The sequence below is a fragment of the Crinia signifera genome, chromosome 3 (genome assembly GCF_055691185.1).
Source record: "Crinia signifera chromosome 3, ASM5569118v1, whole genome shotgun sequence".
Classification (NCBI taxonomy): Eukaryota; Metazoa; Chordata; class Amphibia; order Anura; family Myobatrachidae; genus Crinia; species Crinia signifera.
In genome coordinates, this window is record NC_139219.1 from 176,821,211 (window position 1) to 176,842,362 (window position 21,152).

Sequence of the window (21,152 nt, forward strand, 5' to 3'; positions counted from 1 at the left end):
TTCATTTTTTAAAACACAGTAATTGATTTCCAAATTGGAATATTAAGGAATGAATGCATCTAGGGCTGCTGTAGACACTGTTATAAGGACTTTGTAACCATACAGTTTATGACATAATTTGCACAGGTTTCATGTATTACTCCAATATTAAGCTGATGAAGCAAGTTCTTGATGCAATTAAGTGAGACAGTCATAAGGGAAAGATAAAGCAAAGGTTTACGTAACAAACAATCATGTCACACACAAAAGAAACATTGATTAAGACTGTTTAATGAAGGTAGTCACATTGTGAATGGGTCAAACCTACAACGTTATCTTGTGTTGTCCTTTTAATTATGCAGTCTATTAAATGTAATTCCACCTTCATGCCTTGTTTAACCCCTTTGTTTGCCCTATTTGGAGGCGAGGTGAGTAATTCCTACATTATCTCGCCAGTATTAGAGAGAATAGTATACACATGCCCTTATAAGGATGTATACGAATATTCTCATCTGACCAGTGATAAATATACCAAACGTGCAGGAAGGAAAAAAGACAAATTGTTCCAAAAACGCCCCCACGTTTTGTAGGGATGGAACATTAGTCCAAGGCACTTAGTGCTCCCCTGTCATCGATGCAGGGAAACTTGGCCCCAAATAATAATGGTCCGCAAATCATTCCCCATTGCTGGTTACATTACTCTATAGCCGAGAACACTACGCCTGATTTATGAACAACAAATAACGAAAACCAAAAGCTGTCAATTCGGAGTTTTCTCAGAATTTGATACTTTTCAAGCCCATAGCCCGTTACTGCTTTGGTAGTGCTGTGTGCAAGACTCCGGATCCACTCCGAATTATATATAATCCGAATATTTTTCCATTAGAATCTCGGTTTATGTCCTGTCCTTGTGCCATTCTGTAATTTCTTATGTCATAGTGACGTCACTCTATTTCTATTTAAACAACCAACACATTACTGACCTGTCCATTATCCCTCATAGTCAAATATTGCCTCTCCATTAGATAATGTGCCTTCAAATATCATATAACCGAATCAGAGCGTAGAATTAGACAAGCAGGGGCATTCCAACTGTCGTGGAACTACAATTACCATCATGGCAACAGGCACAAGCAACTGAACTGGTTTGTATAAATGTATTTGTCATGCTGGGACTTGTCGTTCCACATCAGCTATAGAGCCAGGAATTGGCTGCTCAGGATACAGTATAAATGCAATAAACCCTAATAAATGACTGTGGATAAAAGTGTGTAGAAAAGATGTCAGTCTCTGCTCTGTACACGGGCATTGCGCTGGAAATAGGATTTTCTAGCAGTTACTAATGAATTGCCTTACAAGAGTTTGTAACTGGGGATGAAATCTATATCGGCCTAGTAAGGAATTCATTGTGAAGTAGCTAGATCAATTTCCCCTGTAACACATACGCCGTGGATGAGCTCTGAGGCCGGGGCTGTCTGCTGCTCATTACTCATTCGCCAAGAACCGGCCTAAATGATGCCTGTGGGATTAGGTCAATTTTAGTGGATCTACTCCGCCTCATTTGGTTACTAATTGGTTTCTTGTTTTATAAATCGAAATCTCATTTTCAGGAAATTACAAAGACCGTGAAGCTAGTCCATTGAGGTAATCCACAGGTCACGCTGTATTAAAATGGAAATACATTTCCACAATGCTGTAAAGTGTAAAGCAACAGTGACATCTCTGATTTCCCAGTAAAATGGAACCCTAAAAAGATAACATTGCACAATGTAAACATTGTAATAACAACAACAATTATAATAATAATAATAATAATAATAATAATAAAAAAAACAATAATAACAATATTCTATAAAACATGACAGATGCACAAATAGGTATATATATATATATATATATATATATATATATATATATATATATATATATATATATATATATATATATATACACACATACACACAAACTTTCTATTTTTTAAACACAGCTGCTAGGAGCATTCGATGCTTTGGGGTTATTTCGTTGTTTTACTCCTTCTCTGTCTCGGTAAGCTGCTTGATTCTATTTAAATCTTATTATTTCTTCAGCCTCTCCAAATTACTGGGGGATGCTTACATCTCGTTTTCAGTGTAATCCCGATGAAAGGAATAGCGAGTTTCCATTTATTTTTTAAATAGACTTAATCAAAGGATTTGTAGAGTTTGCTGCGGTAGGTCAAGTGCAAAAATCATGTGTAAAAGTGTAGAAAGAAAAAGTTAAGTGCGCACATGCTACCACCCCCCCCCCCCCCCCTCCAATTCACGGAATAATTTCAGCTGCACGTGCATCTAACCATCAATATATTGAATATACATATAATATATGTGGTTCTATCAAAGTGTTTTTATGTAATACATTTTCTGTTTCTAATTGATATGTAAAACTAAGCGCTACCTTGGGGTTCTTTTTTACATACATATAATACGTATCTGTATGTCTATTGCTTCAAATAGTTCTAATTGTCATTTCCTCTACGGATGAAAACTTTCTTCCAGGTAGATTAAGAATTATTTGTTCAGGTAGAGTAAGAAAACACATTTCTGCATTAACAGTTGCTCATAACCCATTAGTCCACTCTTTTACCTTTTGAATACGCTGCTGTCAAACATATATTGCACTCTATATGACATCATTTGGCAGTTCTAATAGGAGAGCTATGATCCCTGTCACAGAAGGAAGCGTTACTGGCTATATCAATGAAAGGCATCTCTGCGTGAAGAAATGGATGGAGAAAATTAAAGTTGGCGTTAAACTGTAATGTGACCTGGTTATTTATTAACACCAAACTGTCGCTTTATTTCCTGTCTAAAGAACCAAAGCAATTAGTCTGCTCACCTAGGATTAATCAGCAACTATTGTCCCAGCGTACGAAACTTTTGTGTTACCGAGGTAGTACAGAAGCATGCACTCAGAGCCTCATATATATATATATATATATATATATATATATATATATATATATATATACATTTATTTTTTACAAATAGAATAGTTGTCGTTGCTAGTAGAAAAATACATACAGAAGTTTGAATTACATAGTGTATTCAATTATTAGTTGTATCTACAAAAAAACAACAACACCCTTGAATCAGTGTCAGTAACATCCCCTCACTTTCCTAGTGCCTGTGTGCAGTGGCTGACATTGCTGCTGGCCTTCCTGGATAGGTGGTCTTATAGGCACATTATGGAAAGGAGTTACAGGAAAGCAGGAATAAAACCAGAAGTAGTGAAAGGGATGGAAATAATGAGAGGTTTCCAGATAAAGCTTGGGACGGTATGAGCCAGATGGCACAGTGAATGGAAGCGTGTTTGGATAGTGCTATTGGGAGCCTTTGCAGACTAAGCCCCTCTGAGTCTTGTCAAAGGGACAGGAGACACAGGCTGTCTCCCAATGTTCTGCTTTCATCCCCTCGCTCGTTTCATAGTGATCTGAATAATAATTGGGGAGGAAAATGTAACCAACCTCCAAGTAAGCGCTTCTTTATAGAGCTATCAGCCAGTGGCTGCGGGCCTGATGGGAGTGCTGTTAGCTATTGTGTTCCTGACACAGGGTAGGACTATTGTGCTAAATCACAGCTCTGTCAGTAGCAAACCCCCGTTTAATGGCAGAGCCAGCTACAGCATCGATGACATTTCAGCCACCTAAATAGAGGAGAGCGTCTAGCTGGAGCGTTCTGGTACCTGCTGTAGTAAGATGTCAGATTCGTGCACCCACTGGGTAACAGCCTCCAAATACCCATATATGGGGGGAATTTACTAGGATGGGAGTTCTATTTCACATGGGATGTTGCTATGGGCAACCAATCAGAATCGACATATTTATTTAGCACCTATTTATTTTGCCCATAGCAACATCCCATCTGAAATAGAACTCCCATCTTAGTAAATTGACCCCAATGTGAGTGTTCTATTCCATACAGTACATTACACTTTTACTTTGCATCTTCTTAACACAACAGCACAACCGCTGAGACGATCGTCGTATACCAATGACGCCCCAATCAGTCAGACTGCGACTGTATGTCAGACCTACATATTGTATCTCTACTATATATATATATATATATATATATATATATATATATATATATATATATATATGGTGTCATTTATATAGGAGCGGCTGCCTATGTTTTTATATTCCGTTTCCATGTGTGTTTCCTCTGTAAGTATTAGGTATAGTATCTAAGGATGACTCTAGCTGTCTCCTTCATCTCCCAGGTATGCAGATTAGTATTGGTGCTACTAGTGTGGCTGGCAGATGACCGCAAGCACAGGGGATAGGAGACATCCCCCTGACCAGATTTATGAGCCTGTCTGAAAGTGATCTGGCCGATTTTGTCTGGGGTCAGACCTGGAAATTTTGGGTCAATTTGCTGCATGTGTTACAAGCTTTATTTATTGAAAGGGAAGGAGACACAGCCACTTGTAACAGCCTGTGCTCTGTGAAATTGTTTCGATGTGCTTGATTTCTGAAATGGGTTACTCATATCTCCTTACAGAAAGCAAAAAAAGTAATGTGAATTCTGAAAAAAGGTCCTCCATATTGTCCTGTACAGGCTATAGGTTGTTACAGAATGCTTCCTTGTCTGGTAAATATGACACCTTAGATCCACACGAAGTAACATTGTGTGCTTACAATTCTGATGTTTGGAATGAGACTTGAACAGTCACATCTGTTAGCAATCTGTCGGCTCTTGTGAATGGCCAAATTGCACAGATGTCTTTGCTACTGTCCGGAATAAATGATTGGATTGCTGAAAAGAATATGACAACCTGCACCAATTGTCATTAGGTGACCTAATTATTATTCCAGATCAAATGTAATTCATAAAGGGCTGCATTATGTTTAATTGTCCCCCAATTTGCGAAACAAAAAAAATAGTTATCTTGTGAGTAACAGATAAGCATTTGTCTATTTGATATACTCAGGAATTACATATTTAGCCCATAACCCAGGGGTTTCCAATCTTTTTAGAATCACGGCACCCTAGAGTACCAGAATTTTTCCAGGGCACCCTTAGGTCCAAAAATATATATATACAATGAAGTAGATTGTGTTTATATGTGAATCTTAGGTTCAATTATGTGGTAAAGGGCAGGATTTGCTTCTGATTGTACACATATTTATGATACCAGCACTGGTTTTGTCCATAAATAATTGATCATAAATAATTTGAATGGTCCTGGACGACCAACCCTAAGCACCCCTGCAAGTGTCCCGAGGCACCCCAGGGAGCCGTGGCACACAGTTTGGGAACCACTGCCATAATCACATTTTCCTGTGTCTACCATTATATTGGCCTTCTTTATTTGTATTTAAGTTGGCCACATACAGGCCCTTCATGACTCTTCCCCTGTGTCTGAACAGCATTACAGTGTCTAACATATAATATCGATTAATATCCAGCATGCTGGATAAATCTAGTTAATTGCCGGTCAGGGCCAGTGTTCTCACCGGAGATCAGAAAGATCACTTAGCACACATAGCGGACACATCGCTGTGTGCTGAGTAATCTTCCTGAGTGTTCAATAGATGCATCTCCCTGTGTGTAGGGTTACATTTATTGTCCATAGCAGCCAATCAAATTGGAACTATCAGATTTAGACTGTACTGGATAAATGATAGGATCTGATTGGTTGCTATAGTAACACCTCCATTTTTTGGGGGGTGGGAAGATTTAGTAAATCTACAACTAACTAAGCTAGTAACTGTCTAGTTTTTAGGATAGTAGGCAAGTTACTTTATTATATTATGTACTATTGAATGTTAGTTTTGGATATATTGTCCACAATAAAGCAATGTATTACCTGTGCATTACACTAAATGTTAATTAGCAGTATTTCAAATTTTGGACTCAACTTGACTATTCATGATGTAGAAAATTATCTTGAGTAATTGATTCCTCCATTTATGAAAGTATCAATAATAATGCTGAGATTGGAAGACATTTTAATATGCTATTGCTATGAAAGGAAAAATAAAATGGTTCAAGACAAGTCACATAATAGAACACATGCTCATGGAAAGTGCTGTGAGTATAATTAGAAGGCTGCCGATTGTGTTGTAAATATCTGAGTTGAGCCAACACTGTGTTCCATAGTCAATAAATGCTAGGTACCAGCATGATCCTCAACAGGGGAATGTGGAACCACCTGTGACTACAATACACTTTCTCCTCTTAATCTGGAATTAGTAAATTAAATGAAATAAATGGATTGAGATACTCCATGTACACAGCTTGTTTTGTATGATTCTCGTTGAGTTGTTACATATTATGATTTTATTGGTCCATAACAGAAGCTAGACAGAAGCTATTGCTATTGGCAACATCACCTCTTGTCTGTTTTATAAACTTTAGTAAATCTACCCCATCCTGTGCAGTACAAATATTTTAATGAAAAACAGAACAAATGCTATTATTGCTAAACTATAAATATTTGGGGTGAAATGTAATAGGATGAGAGATCCAGAAAGTGAGAGATTTTTTAAAGCGACAATCATTTACACTTCCAAATCAAACTGGCTTTGCAGTGTAAATGATTGCCTCTTTAAAAAAACTGTCCATTTCTTACCAAATCTCTCACTTTCTGAATCTCTCATCCTATTACATTTCACCCATGATGTCACCAAATCCAGCTATAATCACACCTTAATTATTTAGTTATTATTTTCTTTATTGTGCATACATCAGGGGTTCCCAAACTTTTTTGACTCACGGCACCCTGAAGCATCAGAATTTTTTTCGCGGCACCCCTAGGCTATAGGTTTCTCATTGAGAAATTCAGAAACAAATATTAAATTAAATTAATTGTGTTTATATCCCATCCTTAGGATCAATTATGTTGTAATGGACAAAATGTACTTCTGTTTGTCCATAATTTTACTATTATATTGGATATAAAGAACTTGAATTGGTCCTGGACCATCAACCCAGTGCACCCCTGCAAGTCCCCCAAGGCACCCCAGGGTGCCACGGCACACAGTTTGGGAACCACTGGCATACATTATGGGTATCTTTTCTGCATGACTGTGACTGGGCTCAATAATGGAGTCCTAGAAATATTGATTTCTAATTATACTTAAGGTCCCCTTGCAATGCGACGTGATGCGTTGTGCGCTCCCGCGGGCATCACATCGTACAGTACAAAAAGTATGTTCTGCACATACTTTTGTACTGCCCATATATCGCATCGCACGCAAATCGCATGCAAAATGTATGCATTGCGATGCGATCCGCCCGATAACACGTCGCATTGCACGCTGCTATTGCAGCGTGTATGGGGACCTTTATGATATTATGGATGCTGACTGTTTTCATAAGTGACAATCAATAAATCATGGAACATGCAACACTTAAAATGATGCAATTGTATAAAAGGTATATTTGAAAATTAAACCACTGTAAAATGGGTAAAAAAAAAAAAATTTTCTTGGCCATCAAGACTAGGGGGATTTATTCAAAGGTGGCCATCAGGACTATACACAGATAAATTTGCTGAGCGTTCTGAGCAATGCTAGATCACTCAGAATGATCGGCAAGATCGCTCAGCACACAGCTATGTGTCAGCGCTGTTTGCTGAGAGATCTGTCAGGGCCAGTGTTCTCTGGTGAGAACACTGGCCCTGGCGATTAATATCCAGCATGCTGGATATTAATCGCTGGGCGATAGCAATGAATAGGGTCGAAAAATGCTATCGATGTGGCCCCTACACATGGAGCAATGTAGGGCCATTTACTAAACTCTAGTGAGATAACTTAGATTATGCCATGCAATCGCACCGTGTGTAGGCCCCATAAGTGTATATACAGTCATGTGAAACTGTGCGACCCTGGAACACACAGAGACCCTCATCTTATAGATAACAAAATTGTCGCTCCAAATGCATTTTTATTGTTCCTAATTGTAAAGAGCGGTGGACTACAGTATGCTGGACATGAAATGTTCTTTATCACCTGCATTCTGGCTTTTTCTGTCATGGGACTTATTCTCCAAAATAGGTTTATTTTTTGCCGCCTGATGACATTGTGATTCCCAAATTAAGGATCTTATTTAATTTTATATCAGGTACGAGTTGAGGAAAGTAGAATGAATGTGCCTTTAAATAAACTTAGCTTTAAAACTACCCAAAACTTTAACAATTGAGAAAATATGACCCCAATTCATATTCTAGTTATTAACAATGCAACTTGCTGGATGCACTTATATCAGTTTTATTTATTTCTCTACAGATTATTGCTTTTCTATGCACAGGGTCACACACTGGACAGCTGCCAAAGGACTCTGTGGACTTTGTGCACTGTTTCTGCTGGGTCAGGGGATCTGCTTATGGATCTTCTTGGGAGTCAGGTAGGGAATGCCCCCAACCAGGGGCAGATCCAGGAGAAAATGACAGGGGGGCACCATGATAGGAGAGGGTTTGGGAGGGGGAGGGTGCTAGTGGTGCCAGTGTACATGCTAAGGGAGTGGCGAGAGAGAGGGTGGGAATGGGATTAAAAATGGCGTTTAAAGTACATAGGCCCACCTTGGCGACAAAAGTGAAGTATTTAGTTGTGCACGCGTCAAAGGCGTGCTCCGGAAAAGGGGGTGTGGCCACTCAAAAGGTCGAATGTCCCTGAGTGTAATGTACCACATCATATACAACTTCTACACATTATGCAACAAAATACCCTTATACATGATGCCAAATGGAATAAGCCAAAATTTACATAATGCCACATGGATTGTGACAAAATTCACATACCGCCTCACGGATTGAGCGAAAATTCACATAATACCACATGGATTGAGCCAAAATTCACATACTGCCACATGGATTGAGACAAAATTCACGTAATGACACATGGATTGAGCCAAAATTCACATAATGCCACACGGATTGAACCAAAATTCATATAATGTTACATGGATTGTGCCAAAATTCACATAATGCCATGCGAATAGAGCCAAAATTCACAGAGATTAAGAGATTAAATCAAAATTCACAATATGCTTCATAAACAGGGACATTGCACGCCAAAGGCGCGCATTACAAATTTACACCATAATGCCCATTACATGTTAAGCCACACAGCATAATGTCCATTTTGTATTATGCCAAACACCATAATGCCTATTAAAAATTATGCTACATAAGTGCTGCTTACCTACATGCTCATTGCCAAAGGGTTCCATGCTCATTGTCAGGGGCTCCATGCTCGTTGCCAAGGAGGAATATATGCTTGTGGTAACTGGGGGACAGCCACCGCCAGGCAGAAGTAATAACCATTGACAGCCAGGCAGAGAGCGGGGGGCTGCCCGGCTGTATTCAGAGCACTGCAGGTCCCGGCTATTTCAAATAATACCCCTTTCACACCAGAAAATGCAGGGATTTACCAGGGAATATTGTCCCAGGATCATGGAGGGACATTCCCAGGTTGGCCCCTTTTACACCAGCCTAGTCCCTGCATTTTCAGGTGTGAGGGGGAGAGAAAACCACCCCCTCCCCTCCTTTTAACTGGCTATCTCGTTTCACCGGCTATATCTTTTGAACCAACTGACCCATTTACATGAGATCAGTATCATATTGAAGAACTTTTAAGTGGACTTCAAATGATTTTGGTCCAGTGAAACTGGGGTGCTTGGTTCCAGAGTAATCTGCCCTCAAAGAACATGAACAGCCATGAAATTACATTTCAGAAATAAAACACTCGGTTTACCCACAATGTCTACGGAACCAATTAACTCATATGATACCTGCCTGGTACCAAATTGAATGCCCAGCGATTTGGGTTGGAATGAGATCAACCACGAGTTTCTGTGATGCCGCAGGGTGAAATGGCAGCCGTGGGAACAGGGTGGGGGTCAGAATTATCGGGTCCCATGTTATCCTATGGGGAAAACGTTCTAGATTTGTCTCGCCATATCTCAGCCCCCCCTGAATCCGCCCATGCCCCCAACCATTGTGATTGTGAATTACACCTAATCCTTCTCCATTCTGGCTTCCCAAACAATTTCTGGAAGATTTTTCTGCCTGGCTCCCACACTTCTTATCTTCTGACATCATAATGGGTGATTTCAATATTGCTATTGATAACCCACTTTCTCCTTATGCCTCTAAACTCCTCTCTCTAAACGCCTCTCTTGGCCTCACCCAATGGTCTGACTCCTCTACTTACAAAGAGTGCAACTGCCTTGATCTTGTATTCACCAGGCTACAGGGCCATCTTAACAGCATTATGGGTCGCCAGGCAAAGCAGTGCAGCGGGGCCTCTACCTACACAAACACTCACAAAATTGTCAATTATGAAACAATTAAGATATAGATGGAACAGTATTACATTTTAATAGGAACTTGCAATGTTTCAATACAACCGAATGACAATACAGGTGTATTGAAAAAATGTTGCGCTTTATTAAAGTGTATACATTTTTCTGGAGTTCTGCATGTCTCTTATTTTTAATTATTTAGGGGCTGCCGCCTGCCAGACAGAATGTCACTGACCATTGGCGTAACTATAAATTTTACTCCCACTAGCCAAAATAGTTTCTGCCCTCCTGGGTACAGGGTTTGGCATATTCTTAATATGTGTATGGCCAGATGTGCAACCCGGCCAGCTGCCTGCTGGTGCTCCCGCAGTTTGTCCAGCAAACACCCAGAGCGCAGCGGGTGAGTGTGGTGGAACACGATGGGTGCAGCAGTGCGGCGGGTGGCAGATGCCGTGGGATGAGTGGGGGGAGCTGAGGAGTAGGTGGATGAAAGAAGGCAGGCACACGTCCTGTCCCTGTGCTTCCTGCAGACCGCGCTGGCTCTCCCAAAGCCACCGCAAGATCTGTGGTATCATAGTGACGCCACTGTCACTGAGTACAGTAGTGTCTTTGTTGTAGTGACAGTGGATTGGAGCAAGGGGAGCCAGGACTCAGGCACTGGACACTGTCCCTGCACACACTGCTGCTCTGAGAGCAGAGAGAACCAGAGTGGAACTACTGTATGGAGAACGCAACAGGAATCCCTCCTCCCGCAGCCGCCGCATGTCCGTCCCCTCCCACAATCCCAGTAATGCTCTGAGGCGGCATTAATGTTTATCAGGGGGTATGTTCCGGTATGCTAAATCCCTTTATGATGGGGGGGAGTGGCATGTGGGGTACAGGCTGCGATGGGGGGGGGGGGGGGAGTCAGTTTCCCAAGGGCCCCTAGCATTTTGGGGCCCTTGGGCAAGGGCCCTTCAAGCCCATACATTAAGATGGCCCTGCCAGGCTATGCTCTGTTTCTGAATTCACTAACACTCCACTAACACTCCATTCCCTCTCTCTGATCACATCTTTATCACCTTCTCAACCTACTCTATTTATCCAAACTCTATAATACCAAAATCATGCAAGCCTCCTCTAATACGCAGAAATACTAATGCTATTGAATTTCAACAACTTACAATCTACATCTCTGCAATAACTGCTCTCACCCATTTCTACACTTGCCTGTCCTGAGACAGCTGTATCCCACCTAAACCAGACTCTACAAACAGCTATTGATGAAGATGCTCCAGCTACTCCTCACAATCCATGTAGGCTTAGATGCCAACCATGTCACTCTAAATTAACAAAACACCTGCAAAACCTATCATGTAGATTTGAACGTCAGAGGCGTAAATCTCAAAAATCTCAAAATACAAGTGACTTCGTCACATTTAAGATTATCTACCACTCCTATTGTAATGCTCTGGACACTGCAAAACAAACATATTTTCAATCTCTCATCTCTTCTCTTGCCACCAACCCCAAGTGACTTTTTAATACATTTAAATCATGTCTTTACCCTCCCACCTTCAGCCACACACCAGCCATCAGCTAATATCAATGCTTCCTTCTTCAAGGACAAGATTGATAAAAATCCAAGTTGAAATGACATACTCTTCTTCGGCCAGTGACTTGCTTACTTCCTTTCCTGAGCCCTTTGCTATTTTCTCCTATATTTGACTCCACAAGTGAGGTTGAAGTATCAATACTCTTCTCATCCTCCTACTCTCCTCTTACAAGTACCCTTACAAGTCAGTAAAGCTCTGTCTCCTGTGCTTATCCTAAACTTAACTAAAATCTGTAACCTCTCTCTCTCTACTGGTAGCTTTCCTTCTCTGCTCAAGCATGCACTTATTACTCCCATTCTAAAAAAACACAAAATTCTGATTCAAATGGTTTCTCTAACTACCGTCCTATCTCTCAGCTCCCATGCCTCTCAAAGCTACTTGATAGACTTGCCTACACACTCCTCACACACTTTCTTAACTCCTACAACTTATTGGACCGACTTCAGTCAGTCTCAACACTCCACAAAGACAGCACTGACTAAAGTAGTAAATGATCTGGCCACTGCTAAATCTAAAGTCCATTTCTCACTTCTATTCTTCTAGATCTCTCGGCTGCCTTTGATACTGTTGACCACTCCTCATACAAACACTACAATCATTAGGTCTTCAGAGCACAGCCCTTTCTTGGTTCTCATCCTACCTATCTAATCCCTCTTTCAGTGTTCGCTTCTCTGATTCTACCTCCTCTTTACTACCTCTGTCAGTTGGAGTACCACAAGGCTCAGTCTTAGGTCCTCTGCTTTTCTCAATCTATATAAAATTGGTTGCCTAGGCCTCCATTCAGACCTTGTATTCCACATTATTGTTACTCAAAAAGAACTTCTGTATGTACCACGCTACCATGATGGAGGATACTGCTGCTATGCATTCCAAACTGGATTAATTCCCCAACTGGACAAAATTGTGGTAATTATACACCTATCATCTTTTTCAAAGAGAGCCTCTCTCTATTGGAGGTTTATACATGTGGACTGTCTCTGGCGGTATTTATAGGAATGGATCCACTCATTGTCCATGAAGTGTCAAAGGTGCCTTGTGCTTTTTATGGTTTATTGTGTTTTTCATTTACTGTTAAACTATTGTTTTTTGTTTAATTTTATATTATTGTATAGCGCTACTTATTTTTCTTTTTTTTCTCAATCTATACCTCCTCTCTTGGCAAACTAATCAACTCTTTTGGATTTATCATCTGTACGCTGATGATACTCAAATCTATCTATCCTCCCCAGAATTGTCACCATCAGTATTGCTCCATGTATCTGAATGCTTTTTTGTCATTTCATCTTGGATGTCATCTCGCCACCTCAAACTCAACTTTCCAAAACAGAATTAATCATATTCCCACCAGCCAAGAGTGGTTACCAAACTAATATCTCTATCACTGTTGAAATGACCACAATCAATCCTACTCCACACACTCGCTACCTAGGTGTCATCCTCGACTCTGAACTGTCCTTTATTCCTTACATTCAATCTGTCTCTAAATCATGTTACATGCATCTAAAAAACATATCCAAAATTTGTCCGTACCTTACACAAGACACTGTAAAAACTCTAATCTATGCACTCACTATATCATGCATTGATTATTGCAATAGCCTCCTTACCAATCTTCACCACCACTACAATCCATTTTGAATGCAGCTGCAAGGCTGATCCTCCTGGCTAGATGTTCAACGTCTGCTGATACGCTCTGCGCTCTTACCGCATTCAATATAAAATACTTCTACTTATATACAGAGCCATTCCTCTGACTACACCAACTTATATCTCTTATCTCAAAATATATCCCAACCCAACCTCTCCTCTCTGCACAAGATCTGCGTCTCTCATCCACACTCATTACTTGCTCCCACTTACAGATTTTTGTCGGCAGCACCCAACCTATGGAATGCCCTTTCACACACATTAGGACTCTCCTCTAGCCTCCAAACTTTCAAGCGTTCCCTGAAAACTCACCTCTTCAGGCAAACTATCATATTCCAGAACCCCCACATAACCTCCAGTAGCATTCATATCTAGTTGCATCCCATCAGGACTGTTTTTTAATCTGGTGGGACTGCCATGCTAGGGAATTCTATCCTCGTGTATTCCTCCTATTATCCCTATAGATTGTAAACTTGCTTCTACCCAGTTTTTTTCTACCCAGTTTGTTTAATTACTGTTGTTTCCAATTGTAAACCGCAATGGAATATGCTGCCCTATATAAGAAACTGTAAATAATAATAAATAATACCTGCCTCTCAGCCTGCAGCCAGACAATGAATGTCTTTCAACATGCTGATGGGCAGATGGCTGAGGCTATCCACCATAGTGCTGACAGCCCTTCACTGTATTGCAGAACTGACATGGGACTCATACACTGGGCCGATTTGAGATGATTTTGGCCGATTCTGATGGATTGGGCCATGAAATCAGCCCAAATCAGCTCAGTTTGATGTCCCCTCAGGTCCAATGCATGGTCCTGTGTGCATTGTACCCGAGCCGGTGGTCGGACCTACTGGCCATCCAACCTCCCTCCCCGTGCAGTGGGCAGCATGGCCCAGGCAGCTCCTAGTGGCGGGCAGCTCATAGTGGCAGGCAGCAGGGTCTATCCGAGCAGTGGTGGCGGCTGGGAGCTGGGTAACGGGGCGGAATGCGGCTGCTGAATATTCTGAAATAACTGGCCGGACGTTGAATGGCTGAGAAAATTCTCTCAGCCAATAAGATTGGAGGCCGCTGATTGGCTGAAAGAATTCTCTCAGCCAATTAGTGTCTGGCCAGTCATTCCAAAATATTTATCAGCCGCATCCCGCCCCGCCACCTGGCAAAATGTGGCTACAATCTCACAGCCGCAACCGCTGCTCAGACAGACTCTGCTGCCCGCAACTACAAGCTACCACCACCACCAACTGACCGGACCCCACCACCACAGCAGCTTCCCAGGAGTATTACATGCAATAAATCGCATGCAATTTATTGCATGTAAAAATGGCACATCAAGTGCCAGATCGCATGTGACCCTCCCGGGGAGCTACCGGGGGAAATCTCAAGGGCAAACTGGTCCGACTTGTCCTTAGGACAAATCGGACCAGTGAATGGGGGCTTTTTACATTCATTTCCATGAATGGGTGTATGGGAGGGTAGCGAGGGCAGTGCATTGCTTTGCCAGGCCCTACACTGTTGTTAAAATGGCCCTGGAGATGTATCTTAGCTTCGAGAAAGATAAAGTACTTAACTGTCATTTTTCCAACAAAACTTGCACAATGGCAGTTAGACACAAGTTGGAGAATACATCATGGTTTGATACATCTTCTCCAAACTTGGTAAAGACAGGAGGTACAGCTATGCACTTAACCTTGGAGAAAACTAAAGTTTGGAAGAAATTACGTAATAGTTACTGTAATATTTAGTTCTGTTTACCCTATATTGTTCTAATGTGTGTCATATGTACGGTGCAGCGTACAGCTTGTAATAATAATAATAATAATAACAACAATAATAACAATAAAAAACACACACACACACACTAGTTTTGTGACCCTCTTCATTTATGTATGTAGAACATAGTTTCTTAGAGCTGTCATACTTTGTGTTGTTTCCAGCAGTCTATGTAGCCTTTCATCTGAAATGAATTGTTCTGGGAATGAATAGCTTCTGTTTGCAGTGAGATAATGTAGCATGTGACCTCTGGGTCCAGGAGTCCATATTCAGCTTTCTCACCACTTCTTCTGTTTGTTTATGCATACAGGGCTTGGAGAAGCCTGGGGCCATTCCAGCAGGCCCAGTTCCTTGGATAATGTAGGTCGAGAGCTGGGATCTCATCTTTTGCAGGTACTACATTTAGGGAAATGTACTATATCCAATTAATGATTAAAGAATGCAGACCTTTAAGTGAATCATTAATCATTTACTGGTGCAATTTATAAACTTCTATGTGTTTTACATTTAGTCTCATTGCTATGAATTGAAAACAATGTTACCACTCTATAGCTAATTGGTGTTTACTATTATTTGTAACTTCATTTACTATCAATATGTAGATGAACTTTCAATCATTATTATCTATCACGGAGTAGTGAAATATATATATATATATATATATATATATATATATATATATATAATCTATCTTTCTACACAGTACTATCTATCGGCACTCCATCGATTGAAAACAATGTGCTTTATAAGTGTCCCAAAGTTTCGGGGAGTGTACATGTGCCTTGATAAAGGGGTATCCACTCCCCGAAACGTTTGGAAACTTATATAGTACATTGTTTTCAATCCGTAGAGTGCCGCTGTTTGCTTCTAAGCCAATATATATATATATATCCAAACATCCACTCGGTACCTGGCAGGGTCCTTGTAGGATTAATAGTCGACACTCATCAAAAAAGTTATTTTCGCATTCTGCTTATATGCCTTAATTTTCTACATTAAATATAACTTTTTTTTTAAAAAAGTCAGAGGAGTGCCCCTTATTAATCCTACAAGGACCCTGCCAGTGGATGTGATGTTTAATGAAAACGGGGGTTGTGTACCCCGAAACATTGGTAACATATGCTGCACCTTTTTATGGGATAAAAACCTTTAGACAAATCTGCAAGTCTCTGAGTGCCGCTGCTTTACAGATATACTGTATATATATATATATATATATATATATATATATATATATATATAGTTTCATGTGAAGACCGCACTCGAACTTAAAGTTGAGATACCGCGGGGTGCCAGATAAAGGAGATGCATATAAAACGAATATCCAATTATAGTCCGGGGTGTGTCCACACCTATGCAGGTGTAGAGTATCCGGCACTCTCCTATTTACAATTCCAAACAAATTTGGTAAAATCCAAAAATATGATTTTTAATTTTCACACGTAGTCACATTGGATCAGTACACAGGTATATATAGAATATGCCCCGACGTTTCGATCTTTCGATCTTTCTCAAGAGGCTAAAATTCCTGTGGTACAACAAAATCAACGGGGGGGCAGAAGGGAAAGCCCTGGGTGACCGGAGCAGCTGCTGCGGTCACCCAGGGCTTTCCCTTCTGCTCCCCCGTTGATTTAGTTGTACCACAGGAATTTTAGCCTCTTGAGAAAGATCGAAAGATCGAAACGTCGGGGCATATTCTATATATACCTGTGTACTGATCCAATGTGACTACGTGTGAAAATTAAAAATCATATTTTTTGATTTTACCAAATTTGTTTGGACTTGTAAATAGGAGAGTGCCGGATACTCTACACCTGCATAGGTGTGGACACACCCCGGACTATATATATATATATATATATATATATATATATATATATATATATATGCTTAGAGATAACAACAGCATTGAAGGCACCGGGCAAATAATTCATTTGATTAAGACAGGAGTGCCAGTCCCTCCGGAACTATATCTATATATATATCTATATATCTATATCTATATATATATAGATATATATATATATATATAGCATATTTTGATGAGTGTGGCACTCCGTTTAGGATCACAGGAATGTGAATAAGCCAGTGTCCTCCAGGAAACAATCATTAAAGATTTACATAGAGAACTGGTGACGGCGGCACTCGAATAAATAACACAGACTGCCAGGGGTTATCCCAACGTTTCAAGCTCTTCTGCACCTTGATAAAGGGCCCGGAAGGGCTTTAAACGTTGGGATAACCCCTGGCAGTCTGTGTTATTTATTCGAGTGTCGCCGTCACCAGTTCTCTCTCTCTCTCTCTCTCTCTCTCTATATATATAGATATAGATCTATCTATATTTATATATATGTATATGTGCGCACTTATGTTCTCATCAGAAAAGGTACACAATGTTGAAAATAAATAGTATTTATTCAGAACATCAGTACAAAAGAGTATCTCTCTTAGGGGTTTATTCTAGTTCATTCTTTCTGACAAAATCCTTCTTAGATGGACAAAACCATGTGCACTGCAGGGGGGCAGATGTAACATGTGCAGATAGAATTAGATTTGGGTGAGTTATTTTGTTTCTGTGCAGGGAAAATACTGACTGCTTTATTACACTGCAATATAGATCTCACTTTGAAGAAAAACCCCACCCAAATCTAATTCTCTCTGCACAAGTTACATCTGCCCCACCCGCAGTGCACATGGTTTTGTCCATCTAAGAAGGATTTTGTCAGAAAGAATGAACTAGAATAACCCCCTTAATTTGATGATTCTCGTAAAATTTCAAGAATCATCAAATTAAGAAAGATACTTTTTTGTACTGATGTTCTGAATAAATACTATTCATTTTCAACATTGTGTACCATTTCTGGTGAGAATATAAGAGCGCACTTCTATACTTCTATATATCTTCTTTTCAATCCTATCCCTTGTGCCTTTATTAACAGCAAGGCGCTATAGAAGTGCTGCCACCCCCTTAGCGCGGAAGAAGGTCACAAACCCCCCTTTTCTCTCTCTGTCTCTCTCTCTGTCTGTCTCTCTCTCTCTCTCTCTCTCTCTCTATATATATATATACTTTCCAAAATAGTATTGCACGTTTGACTGTCTTCTGGTCCTGACGAAGGGTTAACTCCCGAAACGCCGTTGACCACCTAGAAGCTAATAAATCATATTTGCTTTCACAAGTCCCGGAGTGACACCTCTATTTTGGAAAGTGTACTGGTGGCTGCAACGTCACATAGGAAGGCACCCGGGCAAGCGATACCATCGATAAGCGAGGAGTGCCGGACATTCACCTACCTATATATATATATATATATATATATATATATATATATATACAATGTCCACCATATGCTGGCACTCAACAAAAAACCAACTTCAATATAGGTGCCAATCCCAAAATAATCATACAAAATCCAGGGCAGGGGAGGCACTCAAAAAAGAAAGGAATCACAGTTTTATGCAAATAAACATGTGTATTGAAGCGCCTGGCGCTTTCAGGGTTACTCCCGTCTTCAGGGCAGATACACAGGAGAAAAGCTTTATTTCATGTTTATTTGCATAAGACTGTGATTCTTTTTCTTTTTTGAGTGCCTCCCCTTCCCTGTATTATATATATATATATATATATATATATATATATAATATGTACGTAATTACGCAGAATAGGAATGTGTAAATTGCACTACCTGTTTCCATAAAGGCAGGAGTTTCTTCTTACCATATTGTTACTGAATTCAAAGTCTGGGAAATAAGATTGTAATAGAATGAATGAGTGTTGTGTTTAGGAAAATACATATCTAATCCCCTGTTGTTACTTGTATAAATTGTTTATCAGACGCCAGTGAAGTGAGAGCCAGAATAGTCTGAAAAGTCGATTTCTGCATTGTAGTAGCTTAAAGCCACTTTCCCTGCTGAGAGTCAGATATCTTCACAGTGTTTACAGGTGATAAGCTTTTGATATGTTAAACAATAGAAGATTAAACCCATTCCCCTTATAGCACTCTCTTGTCTGAGACCATGTTTGATTCAAAAATGAGGTGTTTAAAATAGAGGTGAAGGGACATCTGACCACCCCTGCGTTTTGTAAATGTAAATCATATTTAAATTGCTGCACTCTGTGTTTTCCAACAGGGGAGTCTGATTTTTCCATTTAGTTTATTTTCCCTTCTCCCATTTAGACCTTAGATGGTTTCATCTTTGTGGTGGCACCCGATGGGAAAATCATGTATATCTCTGAAACCGCTTCAGTTCACCTGGGTTTATCGCAGGTAGGTGACTGTGACTATTTGTGCATGTACCATTACTCACACTTGCAGGTGTTAATGAAGGATGTGTTCTGTACTATTGTTATCATCAAACAAACATTGATAGATTAGCAGTGTGGAAGATTACACTGTGTCAACATTCCCAGATCCACTAGGGGAGCCGCAGCATTTTAATAACTGTTTCAGTGATGTTTGTTTGTCTATGTTACTCCCTTTCCTCTATGAATTCCCGTATGAATAATAACATAGGATTTAAATGAAACACTCTTACTCCTCAATGAGGCTCGGTGCTGAGTCGGTGGTTCCGGTAGTATGGTCCCTCTGGTAATCACTCCTTTCCCTTCTTTGGCTGAGAGGTAAAACATTCACCAAAACCAGACATAATAAACACACAGATAAAAGTAATTTATGATCTATTTATCAGGCTTCTTTTGGAGACAGATAGCATACGGCTCAGTCTATAGGTGATGCAGAAGTTATTTAAATGAAAACATTAACACTTCACATATACTGTACATACAATGACAAGTATAGAACCCTAAGCTTTATGCTTTCTCAAAGTAGGTTGTTAAACAACCCAATGTTCCTGTACTATTGGTATTTTTTGGTAATTTATTATTGCAATGTTGATTTGTTGTAAGTGTTGTGCAATTTGAATAACTATTATATAAAATTAACTCCTCTCCTTTTGTAGGTAGAATTGACTGGAAATAGCATCTATGAGTATATTCATCCAGCTGATCATGATGAGATGACTGCAGTACTCACAGCCCACCAGCCCTACCACTCCCACTTTGTTCAGGGTAAACCATTGAGGTTCTTGTTATCTGTTTATGTGAAGGCTCTTAGCCATGCAATCATTTCCAGGGATTAGGACTTACTACTAACATGGATTTTCTTGTCTTGCAGAATATGAGATAGAGCGTTCTTTCTTCCTACGGATGAAGTGTGTGCTGGCAAAGAGGAACGCAGGTCTGACCTGTGGAGGGTACAAGGTGGGTTGTCATCAATAATGGCAATTCTGCAAATTCTTTGGTTTTATCTATTAAAGCTAAGTTAATTTTTTCTTACATGCTATAAGCACCATAATTAGTAACTTTTACATAATTTATGTAGATGTGCCCATACGCAGACATTTTGGTTCTGAACCATCATGTTTGCATTAAGAAAAACCAGCTTCAACTGTTTGGTTTGGGATCTGGGTTTCTTTACAAAACCAATAAAAATCATTAGAAACAGCTAAAATAATGTAACTTTACCTGTTTTGTTACCTATAGTATTAGTTACAGTATTAGTTACATCAATAACATTAATTTCCAGTCATTTCCAATGAATTGTGTCCACATCACCATTTACTGAGCCTCTCTAAAACATTAAACTAGAAGCAAGCCTTTGTGATTTTGGATGCGCTGAATTTTTTGGGGCCCACCACGGGCCCCTTGGGACACTTTGTCCTTGGCTGGCATCTAGGTTGACTTGTGGGAAATCCGCTTGTACACAAGTGGACTTTTTTTCTTCTGTTCTGTTTTGTGTATAGTCTATATTTATGACTCATGGGAGCACCACCAACTAAGAAATAATACATTTATGTCTTGTAAACAAATCTA

General features: G+C 40.0%; 1 protein-coding gene across 2 annotated transcripts in view; it reads left to right on the forward strand.

The window, feature by feature from the left end:
• The window catches only part of SIM1 (SIM bHLH transcription factor 1), an 86,623-nt gene that overhangs the window by 16,235 nt on the left and 49,236 nt on the right, over positions 1 to 21,152 (forward strand). For both annotated transcript variants that reach the window (XM_083176985.1, XM_083176986.1), the window contains exons 3-6: positions 15,594 to 15,676; positions 19,459 to 19,548; positions 20,240 to 20,348; positions 20,455 to 20,540. In XM_083176985.1, coding sequence (XP_083033111.1) covers positions 15,594 to 15,676; positions 19,459 to 19,548; positions 20,240 to 20,348; positions 20,455 to 20,540 — 368 coding nt within the window. The remainder of the gene's footprint in view (positions 1 to 15,593; positions 15,677 to 19,458; positions 19,549 to 20,239; positions 20,349 to 20,454; positions 20,541 to 21,152) is intronic.